The sequence below is a fragment of the Populus alba genome, chromosome 8 (assembly GCF_005239225.2).
Source record: "Populus alba chromosome 8, ASM523922v2, whole genome shotgun sequence".
NCBI lineage: Eukaryota > Viridiplantae > Streptophyta > Magnoliopsida > Malpighiales > Salicaceae > Populus > Populus alba.
In genome coordinates this window covers 9,058,423-9,072,808 of record NC_133291.1, presented here as the reverse complement: position 1 = coordinate 9,072,808, position 14,386 = coordinate 9,058,423, and the positions used below count along the sequence as shown (strand labels likewise).

The 14,386-nt window shown below is 34.4% G+C and overlaps 2 protein-coding genes across 2 annotated transcripts; both read right to left on the bottom strand.

The window, feature by feature from the left end:
- Positions 1–5,111: 5,111 nt before the first annotated feature.
- Positions 5,112–6,807, bottom strand: LOC118061185 (protein PLANT CADMIUM RESISTANCE 2). The gene is made up of 4 exons (XM_035074579.2): positions 6,307–6,807; positions 5,939–6,010; positions 5,581–5,793; positions 5,112–5,460 (listed from the first exon to the last, which is right to left on the bottom strand). Exons 1-4 carry the CDS (start codon positions 6,509–6,511, stop codon positions 5,375–5,377), a joined length of 576 nt encoding a protein of 191 aa, XP_034930470.1. The 5' UTR covers positions 6,512–6,807; the 3' UTR covers positions 5,112–5,374.
- A 3,034-nt stretch (positions 6,808–9,841) lies between these two features.
- Positions 9,842–14,386, bottom strand: LOC118061173 (endoglucanase 8). Its single transcript, XM_035074566.2, has 7 exons — positions 14,125–14,386; positions 13,615–14,022; positions 12,681–12,773; positions 12,422–12,583; positions 11,074–11,185; positions 10,636–10,799; positions 9,842–10,426 (listed from the first exon to the last, which is right to left on the bottom strand). Exons 1-7 carry the CDS (start codon positions 14,350–14,352, stop codon positions 10,103–10,105), a joined length of 1,491 nt encoding a protein of 496 aa, XP_034930457.1. The 5' UTR covers positions 14,353–14,386; the 3' UTR covers positions 9,842–10,102.

The following is a 14,386-nucleotide window of genomic DNA, read 5'->3' as shown; positions in this document are numbered from 1 at the left end:
TCATTTTCTAAACTTTAATTTATTTGTTGATTACGAGAGAAGTTGATTAATAAAAAAAAAATTAGTTTATTTTTTATATTTTAAACGGAAAATATATTTTAAAAATTATAAAAAATAAAAAATATATTTATATTTGTTAATTATATCAAACTTAATTCTTAATTTTTTACTTACTATATATTTTGATATTTTTTTTATTTAATTTTTTTATTTTTCTATTTTTGTTATTGTTATTTATTTTATTTGAAAAAAAAAATTTTAATTAATTTTTTAAAATTTTTTATCTATCATATTTAGTCTTTTTTTTTCAATTTTTATTTATTTTATTTTAAATAATTTATAAAATTTGATTATTATTTTTAATTTCATCCTCCTTAACTTTTTATCTATCACATTTTGATCATATTTTTTTAATAAAATTGAAAATAAATTAAAATATTAATAAATTATTTATCAATTTATTTTCAATAACACTACTAAATACAAAAAAAAAAAAAATTCAATTTTAAAAATTTATTTTTTATAAAAACTATTTTCTATAACTTGGCTTAAAAAAAGATATGAGAGTGAAGGTTTTCTTTGACAAGTCGATGTAGACTTGCTTTTCAATAATCAATTCTTTCATTTCCTTGTTTGTTTTTGAATTGGCTTGTTTATTTTTATATTTAAAAATTATTTTTAAACAATTTAAATGTTTTATTTATTTTTTTTCAAAATAATTTTTTTTGTTTTTTCAAATTATTTTGATGTGCTGATGCCAAAAATAATTTTTTTAAAAATAAAAAATATATATGTTAATGTATTTCAGAACAAAAAAATATTTTAAAAAACAATTGTTTCCATGCTCCAAACACCCTAAAAGTTCCTTCGAGAACAACAAGAAAAGTGTAATTTAACATTCCGATTCTTTATATATATATATATATATATATATATATATATATATATATATATATACACACACACAGTATTAAAAATATTAAATTGATATTTTTTTATTAATTTTGATGTGTTAATATGAAAATATAAAATATAAAAATTTATTTTAATATATTAAAAAAATATTTTAATATGTATTTAAATAAAAAAATATATTATTCTTCATAATAACAAATATACCAAAAAGCAATATGTGAGTAATAGATAGCCACGAGCATTGAAAACTACTTATGAGTGCGAAATTGTATGTGAACTCCTTAAAAAAGGCCAAAAAAAGTTGTTTTTTATTCTTACTCTCACTACTAAGAGTTTACAGGTTATACGTCATAGTTTATGGTCAGGTTTAAAATTTATTTTTAAAAAATTATTAGTTTTAGTTTTACAAATTTCAGAGCTACTGAAAGTTTATATAGTCATTAACTTTCAGGATCCATGAGATTAGTTAAGGTATACATAAACTGTTCTAGATATCCACATTTTAAAAAAAAAAAGATGGCCCCATGAAATGCAACATTAATTAGAGGTCTAACTCTAGTTGAATTTTGTTGGATAACTTGGAAAAAATATTAAAGATGGCTCCATGGTAAACCTAGTAAACCTTATAAGTTTTACGTATAATTTGGTTCACTCTAAAAATTGTCCAAAAAATATTATTTTATTTTTTGAAATTTCTTTATTCAAAATGAGGTTATTTTAAAATTGACATATAATTTGTAAGTTAACACTACAATAATTGGTTTAAAGATTGAGATCTTAATGCAGATGTAGATGTAAATGTAATGTAGATAAGATTGCAAAGGCAATTAAAAAGATTATTCCGGTTACAATGCATGTTGAAATGAAGGTTGTTGATAATTCATGAAAAATACTTAAAGTTTTAGCTTTTCAAGCATTTAGCTATTAGATGAGTTCGAGTTAGTTAATGAAAGGAAAAAAGACTCATAAGTGATGAGTCCCAGAATCCAAGATATTTAGGAATAAAGGTGATGTGTTGGATAATTAACTGATATCTTAATTCAAACAATTTGATTAATGAACTATAATAAAGGTATCTAACAACTTAAGATGGAAGGCTTGGAGGGTTGAGAAGTAGTGGCAAGTGGTGTCTGGTAGGTCAAGATGACTGGTAGTTGTGATAGTAGCATATGGTGTTTGGCAAACTAGATGACCGGTAGATGTAGTAGTAGTAGGTGGTGCCTGGTAAGCCAAGTGACTGATAGATGGTACCTGCAAAAGATCCTCTTTTATGGGCGTGGAAATTCTTTGATGGTAAAGTTAGTAATTTTATTAAAAGAAAAAATGCAATGATATTTTAGAAAGGTAGACTCTGAAAATATGTATGATAAAATTATTGAGAATGAAGAGATTGTGAACTTTTGACTTAAAGGATTCATGGTGTATTTATAGCTCATGAATCCTATAATTTTGTAAAGAGAAGGGGCTAGAGTATAATTTCACCTTTGTGATATTTTGAGTTGTATTATACTCAAAATAATACATATTGGATCAGTATAAAATATGAAGGATGCACGCGTAGGTTCTTGAAAAAATCCATGGAGAGGGTGAGGCTCGGGCCCATTAGAGATAAGAAATGAGTTTAGGAGCGCTACTCGGACCCAAGTATGTTGGGCTCGAGGAGCGCTCCCAAGCTCGAGATCACAAGGGTGTTGAAGTGCATGTTGAGCCTACTAGGCATGTCATGACCAACATGGGTGTGCACCTAATTAGGCGTACGCCTTGCATGGAGCTCAAGCTTTTTAGCCAAGACCATGCCCTCTAAGGAGTTAAGTTTAGGCTACCACGCCCGAGCCCACTCTCTTTAGCCCTTCTTTATTATGCTTTGAGCTTAGGCTATCACACCCGAGCTTAAAAGATGTTTTTCAAGTTTATTTTGGGAAATTTTTTAAGTCTATTTAGGGTTAGGTATATTTTATATGGATCCATGAATAAGGATGACAATTAGATTGGCCTTTGTTAAGCTATGCTTCCATTTATTTGATAAAGGTGGGCATGGAGGTTTCTAAATCCATGTAAAGGTGGAGGTGGAATTATTATTATTTTTACCAAGTCAGAGATGGTATTCTCCTTGGTGGAGATCTGTATCTAATTTTATAAGTAAAAATAATCTACGATGCAATAAAAAGTACTAGATGCATTTTCAAGTTTGAAGGTTTAAAAGTTAAAACTATTTAAAAATAACATTATTTTTCTATTCATGCTTGATTAAAAATTGGAATAAAAATATCATATTGTTAATTTTTTATATTAATTAGATCGAGGCCTGTTCATATAATGTCCAAAAAATATCACTCGCCTAGTTTGGTAGAAACCAGAGCTCTATGGAGGTCCATCCTATTATATAGGTAATTATTAAATATTCTTATTTTTTAAAGTTTAAATTTAAAATCATATTAAATATAATAAGATTATCCCACACAAGAAGTGTAGCTACCAGTTACTAAAGTAATATATAAGGACATATCGATAGAATTTTCGTTGTAAAAAAACTCTTTATAACCACATGAACAAAAGTTGTTTCTACTTCATCATTTATACTCAAGTCACCTAAGGTTCCTTTTATTATTTAGGTCCGTTTTGTTTTGCATCACACTTTTTTTTTTTCTGTGAAACATTTTAAATGAACTATATTTTATAACTAAAAATAATAATAAATATTATCAGTTTACTATAATAATTGATTTAATATGAAAAAAACACCAAAAACTTAAATATGAATCCATTAATAAGAAGGGACAAAACAAGATCGACTAAAAGGAACCCAATTTGAGCCTAGTTTATATCAATCTGATATTAAAATTGCTACCTTCCAATCAAGTATTTTAATCTGTAACCCAATCATCATTAAAAAAAAAAAAAAAGAAAAAAAAGAAAAATATCGGTACATAACACTGTCCTAAATGGATGCCAGATCTTTAAGAGATTTAGTCTCCGCCCATTCAAATCCATATTTGAACCCAACAGCTTCAACTCCAATAGGATGAACCTAATAATGCGCCTCGGACATTACAAGGAAAAGCCTAAGCGTGCAAGTGGGTCTTTAAATCCAGGCCTCACACTTGAGATTAATTTTATTTTTTATATATATTTTTTAAAAGGGTGAACAATTGGGAAAAAAAAAATGCAAACGATTTATTGTCTATGAACTCATATTCTGACCATCCAGTGGTTGCTAAAAATTAAAGAATGTTTTTTTTGGTTTAAAAAATCTAATTTTTAAGTTATTTTAACCCAACAACATTTTTAGAGCACCTATAAACCAATTCATCAATTAAAACTATCTAAAAAAAAAAAAAAATTTAAACTAGGTTAGATTTGTCATCCTTAGCTTAGATCTATTTTTCAGGCAACATTGAGGTTCTAAACAACCACAATCAAGCTCTTTATATCTTATAGAACCCATGTGAAAAAAAATTCTATTTTTATAGTTGAAAATGATTAGAACAATGATCTTTTCTCTCATTGCGGGAACATAGCAACCCCTTCTCTCTCTTATTTATAATTAGGGATTGAAAAATATTACTATAAATTTTGCATCATTTTTTTTTGGAATTTAAAGGACCTAAATTGTATAATTTGTGTTATTTTTTTAAGTTTGAGGATTTAAGTGTATTTTTAAAAAACTTTTTGGCATGTCTTCCATATTTGATGCTTTTTTATTTTGATCCACTCCTTTCAAATTTCACCCCTGCCTAAAAAATCAAAAGCAGCTTGGTCTTTAATTAAGACTAAATCGCCTAAAATAAAACATGGGGGACTAAAAAGAATTATTGAAATATACACTGTATATCAATTTACCGGCGAGTGGACCGACTTGTTTTAATTTTCTAGTTAATATCATTTTAAGGCACCTTAGCTGTCAACAGAAAGCAAGCTATATATGCAGAATATTAAAATGCTAGACAGCTAGGCTCAACGCGGTGGCGGCCATGTATATCTTCCAAGTTCCAACCGGGAGGACGAGAAGGAGATGCGGGGAGAGAAGACGTTCTTCAGTTTCGATTACAGATAGAAGAACAAACAAATACGCCGCCCAGCAGGAACACCATCACTAGCGCCACAGTTCGTAATGGCAAGGGTTCCATCCTCATGGTGGACGCATGTCAACTATTGATTGGATGGATTTTTGTTCAAATTTAATCAATGATCAAGAATTAAACAAATGATTAAATCTTACATTCGATTGAAGCAGACTATTATCGTACAAGATTGAGGAACATTGCTTTTGTGATCTCAATATCAATAATAATAATAAATAAAAAATAGAAGAAAAGAGAAATATAGCAGCACAAAACATACAAGGATGCCAACGGCACAATCTTGATCACATCTTTTATTCTTCTTCGTTTTGAACTGAAATCTTGATCTCTTCTGCCGTACATATAACACACAAACATTCAGAGCATGCATGGCTCATTCAGCGTTTCATTCCTTGTTCAACGGGCGGTGCTGATGCGATCATGGCCGCTCCACCATTTTGTCTCTCCACATTCCCTTGCCAACCTAAGAAAGAAAAAACCAACTGATATAGATCCACAGAGCACATCCCAGAAGGGATATAGCATGATCACTTATGCAATTAATCATCGAAGAGGAAAGGGAATGAGCACCCGAGGAGCTTACCCATCGACATATCAAATCCACGATGTTTGAGCTCTCTGTACTCCTGACACAGAGCACAAGCATCACAGCAGAAATGAACCAAGCAATCATTACAAGGTCTGTCCTCGAACATCAGCTGCTTCCTCATTTTAGTTCGATATAGACACGAGTATATGCAAGGACAACCAGTGAACCATAAAAGTACGCCGTAAATTGCTCCACTTACAGCACAGGCTGCAACAAATATCAAATCACAACCGCACATCTAATAAATATTAACTTTCCAGCACCATCATAAGTGTGGTTTGCGCTAAAACATTTGCACATAATTATAAATGGTCATCTCCAGAACAAACAAACGAACTAGTATTGTGCTCACATGTTGTTCCTTTGTCTACAATCTCAGCGACCTGTCCAAAAGTGATGCACGGGCACCAACATGTGATGCAACCTGCAACCATTTGATAGCAGCTAATGTTAAGCAACTAATTAGTAAGGTTTCGTTTGCTGTGATTTTTATAAATTATTTTTTTCAATCATAAGAAATCATAAATAAATTTAGTGTAATTGCATCTTTCACTTCAATTATGTTTAGCATTTGTTGATTTATAAAAACAAGTTAAAAGATATATTAGCTTCTACTCAAAAAAAAAAAGAGATTTGATTCTAATGTAAATATAAATCCAGCATTTGCTATAAAATTAATGTTACTGATAATTGAAATCCAAATCATCTGAAAGAACTTACAATTAGGGATGTCAGAGAAGCAGTCACAGAGACCGGAGGACCAACTACCGGGCTGCTGCTGTTGATGCTGAATGGGGTGAGAATGAATCTCATTGTGATGCTGGTTTGTTAAGGGTCCTGCTGGATAGCCGGTCACCGGTGCTGGCAAGGGAGGTGATGGCTTTTGGTTCATCTCATGAGCGGTGTCTTGCTTTGATGGATACATGCTGATGAAAAATAGTACGTAGACCGTGGAAAGAATGTATTGAAGCAGCAACAATGGCGTCGACTAGCTAAGAAAATGATGAAAGGAGTAGAATCGAAGTGTTTTTGCTGAATTTGTGCACTATTAGTTAGCAGAGGAATGCGCATATATATATATATATGAACCATAATACGAGTGAAGATAAGGGGAGGGTTAGAAACTTCAATTTTTCAAGTAGTGATCAGCCGCCATGACCACGTCAATACGAGTGTATTTTAACGCAGAGAGAGCCGGTCAAGCGGACTTGACATTAAGAGTCGAGGATGATATTAAACGCTTGAGATATATAGTAACACGCGTGGACTTTTCACCGGTAATCCAAAACGAGGTCTCAACTGGTGCCCTGTCTAATCTGCAATAATTAAATACGAGTTGAAATGTTAGCTTCCATGGAGTCTCCTGGTATGTCCTTCGAGTTTCATAAACAATAAATTAATGTGTTTGCAATGCCGGTGACGTTGTAAGAAGATGAACTTAATAAAATAACACGACCTTCTAAATGATGAGACATGAAAAGAGTAACCACATGTCAACGAAGGACCACTTTGATAATAAACTATAATTCATGAGTTTTTATGTAATTAACCCTAAAAACTATTATCTGATCCCGTTTTTCCATATTTCTCATAAGATTCTAAGAAATTATACCGCGAACCATAATTAAATGTTCAAAGTTTTGAAAGATCATTTTTTCTTTAGTTTATGAAACTATATATTATGATAATCTGTTACAGCATTGAATAAAATTATAAATTCTCATCAGAACACTGTTTCCCAGAAACACGAGGGTGTGGTCAAAATTGCCTCCAAAATTAACACGCATCTTGCACACCAGGCATCTATGGTTGAGAACTTGACGTAACGCTTCACCTAGTTATTGACGGAGAGAGCATCTGTTTTTTAAGGAATGCTTAGGGAAGTCGCTCTTGGCGGCTGCCCTTACACTGACTTTGTGGACAAGCACTGCATATGTAAATTGAAAGTGATATAAACTTGAAACTTGTTATTGTTTCAACCATTTTTATTTTGTTGGGGCACATGAAATTGATTTCGTGCAACACACATATTGATTCCGTTCACTGGACAAACAAACGAACATTTTGATGGCCAATATTAAAATAAGTACCAAGGCCAGCTGATGTTTGCTTGAAAGATACCAAAACAAAGTTCAATACGTTATTCATGGAACCTTTCCATGTTTATAATTGGATCAAAGTCAAAGCAGGAGGAACCATTCTAAACCTAACTGCTGATAAAGAGAGACCACAGCAGTACTCAGAAATTCATCTCCATTCCATCATGGTTTATAAACTTGATGACATGAAAATGCTTGGAAATTGTAACCTATGCAATCCTCTTTTCCCCGGATAAACACAGATGTAGAGCCAAGCACAAAAGGAAACACACCAGGCAACTACCAAGCAAGATTTGCTACAGGGCCAACTATTGATGGCTCCTGGCTTTGCATAAATAAGTAGCTTCTGAGCATTCTCTCGTGATGATCTGATTTTATTAAATGAAAATATATATAATCTAGATAGATTATGCAAATAGTTTAGAAGATGTTTTTATTGATTCAATGTTCAAGAAAAGGTTTGGAATGATCAGGACTAATTAGTTCATTAAAATTGTGATAATATAAGAAATCCATAAATTGAATCACGTTTAAATTTTATAGGTGATTCTACTAGTAATTTTTCTTAAAAAACCCACAACGTTGCTAAGAAAACCATTGCGTGTTGAATCTTTTAAAATCATGTTTTGAGCACTGATACAGCTCATAACATAACAATTTTTATTAATTTTTCTATGTTGTTTTGAATTTTATGTTTATAATTCGAATTTATTTTATTTTCTTTAGGTTTTCAAATTCTATCTATATTCTAGTAGTGAGGTAGAGTTTTCTAATTTATTTAAAAACAAAATATTATAAGAATAAAATTGCGAATTTAGGTTTCATATGCAACCACTATAATTTTAATTTTAAGAATGGAATTAGGAATTTAGGTTCTGATATGCAATCTGCAACCTTTTTCCATCATTAAATATTTAAAGTTTTTTTTTTTTCTTGGGATTTTATGTTGTTACTGTCCCACATAACTTCCGTCTGCATCAACTGTCCCAGCAGATGTGGAATTAGATACACCCAAACCATACCCAACAAGAAAACAAGAAGGAAAAAGGAATTTGCATTGAATGTGAAACACATCTCAACTAACCTCTGCCAACAAAGAGTCAACCAACCCTGCCAACAAAGAGTGAGAGAATGCTTTGCTATATGCATATTGAGCATTCACAACCAGCTGGTTTGTTTATTAGTCAACGCTCTTCCGGGCAACCTGTGCAACAATTAGAAAGAAGAAGGGCAATCTCATTGCATAATTATATGCCAATATTATCATCGCAAGATAAAACAAGATCTGATAGTTATTACATAACATCTTTTGAACAAAAAATAATAATAAAAAAACATCTGTTGTTTGATCGGGTTAATTGAGTTACTACCCGACTTGCCCAGATCCAGACCAGGCGATGATTCTTGATACCCACACAGACTCCACCCTAACCACCATTCTTTACCACAACAACACTAGTGGACTCTAATTGGTGCGGTTCACTTCTGTTTCTTACCCAGACTCATCATCACCAACCTGAGGAGCAGATGGATGACAAGTCAGTGCTTAAATATATATTGAAAATGGAAAGGAGTCCAAGGCGAAGGAAAAAAAAGAAGAAGAAAACCGAGCACCTAGTGCCCCTGCGTTTCCATGAGCTTTGACATAAATAATAGTCCCTAACCAGCTCCACCTTTGGTCTCAACAGACCAGAAAAACTTGGTTCAGAAAATGGAAGAATGTTAGCAAAATCTACAGTCCCATCTCCCAACAACATTTGGTCTTAAGATGGCCAGAGTTTTCATGAATCAATGTTATTGCTACGACTTTTCTCTTTTCCGGCTATTACGATTAAAGGGTAGTCTATTGTTCCTAAAATTTATATTAAATATATATAAAAGAGTAAATTATGACTGAATATTATTTTTAGATTTTAATCAATACCCCCCCCCCTGTTTTAGGCATTGTTTTAAATAATATAGTCTCCAATCTCCAATGCCAAAAACTTAATTATAAACCACCCTTTAAAAATTTCAAATATTGTGAACAAATTGAAACTTCTACCTTTCCAAGTTCTTTTTTTAAAAAAGAAAAATTGAAATCCAGAGACTAGCTTTTCATCGTTACATCGTTTTCAGGGTGTACCTTTGTCATCCCAATTGTTGGAGTTTAACAGTTTTCAATAATTTATTAGTATATTATAAATTTTCAATTATGGTAATTTGTCTGCCATCTAGGTGGCTTCGCCATTGAACATAGCATCTGGGATATTCAATTATTACCAAGGACAGAAACAAAGGAGAAAATGAAAGCGCCATCGTTTCGCAGAATCAACATGCTTTCTTCATTAGCTAGGGACACTTAGAATCTTTGACAATAAGTGGTAGGGTGACCATTTTGCGCACCACTGAATTAATGATCCTTTCCATTCCGGAAATCAAGGGTGGGCTGAAAAGTATGCAAGCAGGCCTACTAGGGGAGCATTGATGTAAGTCGTGGGCTCTGACTCTTGAAAGAATGGCCTGGAATCTGGAAAAGCATCTGTGATGTTAGGCCCACCAACAACCGCACCCACATGCACATTGGGGTTTGGATTTGGACTTAAGAAGTAGCGCGACCCCTCCTTACACCTAATGCGAGCGGGGTGCGCCTGCACTGATGGCAGCGAGCTGCCCCTGTGGTGGATCCTCAGTGGATAACGTGGACCATATCCAACCATGTATGACATCCCCAGTGGATTATCTCCAAGAATGTAGTCTACCTGCCACAACCCACAAGCAAATAATTATTCGTACAAGGTTTTTCCTCGCTATTTTGCATCTCCTCTATGATTAAAGCCAGTTTGATAGACGGACCGACTGTCCCATGAATTATCCTAAAGCAGACTGATGCAATCATGATGCCGATTGGAGAGCGGGTCCTTTGTTTTTACTCTCTGGTTAACGGAGAAGAAGATAAAATAGAAGTTACCTGACGTTTGGCCAAGTGCTTGAGAAGGGCAGGGGAAGCTGTTGTCTCGCCACATGGCACGACCTTATTGGCATGGCTTAGATAACTAGAATAAGCCAAAAGCAGGAAAGACAAAGACGTTACATGCTGCATGTTACTCCCTCCAGCCTTGAAGATCAGCCCGCCTTTTCCAATCATGACAGATACATTTCGACAAGCAAACTATTAGCCACGCATAATAAAGTAGAAAAAATATTCCAAACCCAAAACAGAGTGATTGCACAAAAACTTTGCTGAAAAAGCACAATAATTCTCTGACTACTGCATATAAATGACAAGCTTATTCACATGCTTCTCCTACATAACGGTATTTTTCACAGTAAAGAAGATACTAAAATGTATTGCGGTTTAGCTGTCAAAATGATCAGGGAAAATTGTGATTATATAATATTTGCATACCTGGAGAATATTGGACTTGAGGATGAGAAATCCCAGGCAATATAGAACAAATAAAGTCATCTGCATTCTGCTTGAAAGACTCAAAATATTCTGCTCTTCCCATTAACACTTCCTGTTATAAATAAATTTAACAGAAAAAATTAATGCTGTAACTGTGTATGGTGTTGCCTGGTATATCAGGTTCAATGAATACTTGCTGCCTTACTAGTTGTCATGTTACGAGACCCCAAACTTTTATTCATGCGCATGGATAATTTTTTTTTCTTTTTCTCCATGTTTTTTCCTGGCTCCCAGTTACTTAATATTCAAAGTTCAGCTAACAGATTTACTAAAACTTGGGAGACCGAAACTAGAAATCTCTCATCAAGGAATTGCCACGATCACTTTCAAGAAAAGTGGGGGTCGAAAAGATAAACAGACCCAGCCTTTTGGCACATGCGTCCACCAGGAACTTACTATCTTAGTGATTCTGGGACCCCCGAAAAGCTCAGACCTTGAAAAACGAACACATATATAGACTTTCAGGGCATTTCACGTTGGCACCTTTGGACTGTGGTGACTTGGCTCTAATTTAAGGACACAACGACTCTCAATTCTCACCGACTTTAAAGACAGTTATACCCTTCTAATTAAAGCTCCTAATTCCATGGCTTTTTTTTTTTCTTTTTTTTTTTTGTAGCTTTATGCTTTGAGGAATGCACGGATTTTACTGAGGAAAAATCGGTGCCAGCGCACCTGAAAAACAGAACCAAAATCTAATCTAATCATGTGCAATCATCAAAATTAATAAGTTTTATCATTTTTATTCATATTATTTTATATTCACTTCCCATATTTTCATATGCTCACCACGATCAAAAAAATTAGCTAGCAGGGTCAGAATTATATGGATGACCCCACAATAATAATATGATTTGAGTTCTTAGATTTCATTTCCCTTCGTCTAGGCTTTTATTTAGGCCAGTGTAGATATCTAGCATATCATTTTACACTGTTTCTAGTTTATCTGAACTTATGGGTCCAAAGATGAGCAGAATCCACACTACCAAAGATGTTCTTTGCCTATGCTTCATCACGTGATACCCGTACAATTTTTATTTTATAACTCTTTCAGAATGAAAGAACGATCCCCGCGTAGCAAACAAAAAACGCAAGACAAAAACGACTCTGTTCAAAAAAAAAAAAGAATAATAAAAACCTAGACAAGACAGAGGGGTTTGATAAGCAATCGGGCATTTTAAAAGCATCGATATTCTCGTAAAATAAGATGATACTATATATTAGGAGGAACTACTGGTTAATATTAAGAGCTAGAAAAGTTAAATTTTTCGTAAGGGTTTTTTCTTACCTTGGAAATGAGGACGTTAATGCCAGCATGCTTGTTATCCCACCCGAACTCATTGATGGTATCTCCAGCATGCAGTATTACCTCGTTTTTCACTACATACTCTCTGTATCTGCGCCTGCGCGAGGCCTTATGCAGCCACACTGCTCCCCAGAGCAACTCGTCCTGCAATATCACCATTATTATTAATCCTGGGCCGTTATTTTATCTTGACAGCTGATCTAACGGCTGCTTTTCAGTACGTGGCACGGCTGTTGCTTACCTGGTAACCATTCACGTCACAGTAAAAAGGGCACACTGCAGAACGCAAGCTACTACTGTACGCACCACGGTGTCTGTCAGCAAAGTCGAAGACCTACGAAGTGACCGTTTCACACATACACCCACAAAACGGTCAGTTTCTCGCTCTATTTCCAAAATGTGCACACGATTTAAATGACAACAGCTACCACACGTCTACACCAACCCGTGATTGAATAATTCCAAAACAAGTTTAGGGACGAATGTTTAAAATAACTGATCTAGTGCATTTTTTCTCGAATAATAATATCAAAAGAATAACCTTTTGTTTTTTAATCAGCATAACAGAATAAATCTCACTGTCCTCCAATGCAGTCAAACATGATATGAACAGTTGGGCAAATATATATATATATATATATATACAAGGAAAAAAATAATTGATCAGACATGCGGTGGCACAAATCTAAGTTCACTCCATAAACCATTGTCCTTTTACAAGCATCATTTTTTTTATTTGGTACTACTTCAAAGTTCATGCCACTAATCATTGAAAAGTATTCACACAAGGTACAGATATTATCAACACACAGCCCAGTTCAAGATAATACTTAGTCGCATTAATATGCCTTTATTCTTTACGGTCCACCCCACTTAAATTTCCAAGGAAAAGAAAGACACTACTCTTGCTGCTAGAAAATAGCACACTATCTCTTATAGTAAAATGCTAACAATCATGCATGTTGTATTTAAAAAACAAAACTGGCTGTAAAAACCAGGAGATAATTTTCAAAAGTATAAACGTAAAACAGCAGGCTATAACCAGTAAACGAGATGAAAGATGTAGAATCGATCGCTAATTGAGAAGACAGTGAAATATCAAGAAGACATTTTACAAACACTAAAAAAATAAAGAGGAGCCAGAGCTAGCTTAGCCCAGTTTGAAAATGACTTACCCTAACGGCCCGATTGAGAAGCAACCTAGAATAGGCAGGGTCACGTGAACGAAATACAATGGATGCGGCCGCCAATGCAGCGGCTGTTTCACCTGCCACGTCAGATCCCGGATGGGATCCATCGATCTTATACACCGACCTCAGTGTGTCCATGTCCTCCGGCCTCTCCCAGCAGTTATGATCCGAATACGCGTCACCTACCTGGACATAAACGACGTCAGGTACCGCGGTTACTTTTAGTAAGTAATCAGTCGCCCATTTGACTGCTTTGACGGCGTTCTTCAACTCCGGCCCCATGTTCCTTCCGAAATCAATAATGCTCCATGACAATAATGTCGTCGTAAATGCCATTGGGAATCCAAACTTTATGTTATCCCCGGCATCGTAATATCCTCCCGTCAAATCCCTCTGCAAAATAGAATGTCGCAAGAAATGAAGTAAAATAAGCAGCTGATTAAAGCAATGCAGCAATGTACATTAATGAAAAACGCTGGAGTTTAGAGTAATTACGCCAACGGTAGAGCCGTCATGCAAGGCGGAGTCGCGGCGCCACCTGACTCTTTGATCTGGTGGGAGCTTGCCGGAGCGCTGGCCTTCGAAGAAGAGAATGCTCTTGCGGAGGGCGTCATGGTAATCATGGCCACTGCCGATGACTGCATGGAGAGAGAGGAGTACGAGGAAAAGAAAGGTAGTGACGCGGAGATTTCGCAGGGAAGTTGTTAGGGATTTTCGCGCCATTTTCTTGAGGGTGGAGCAAAGTAGAAAGGCGGAG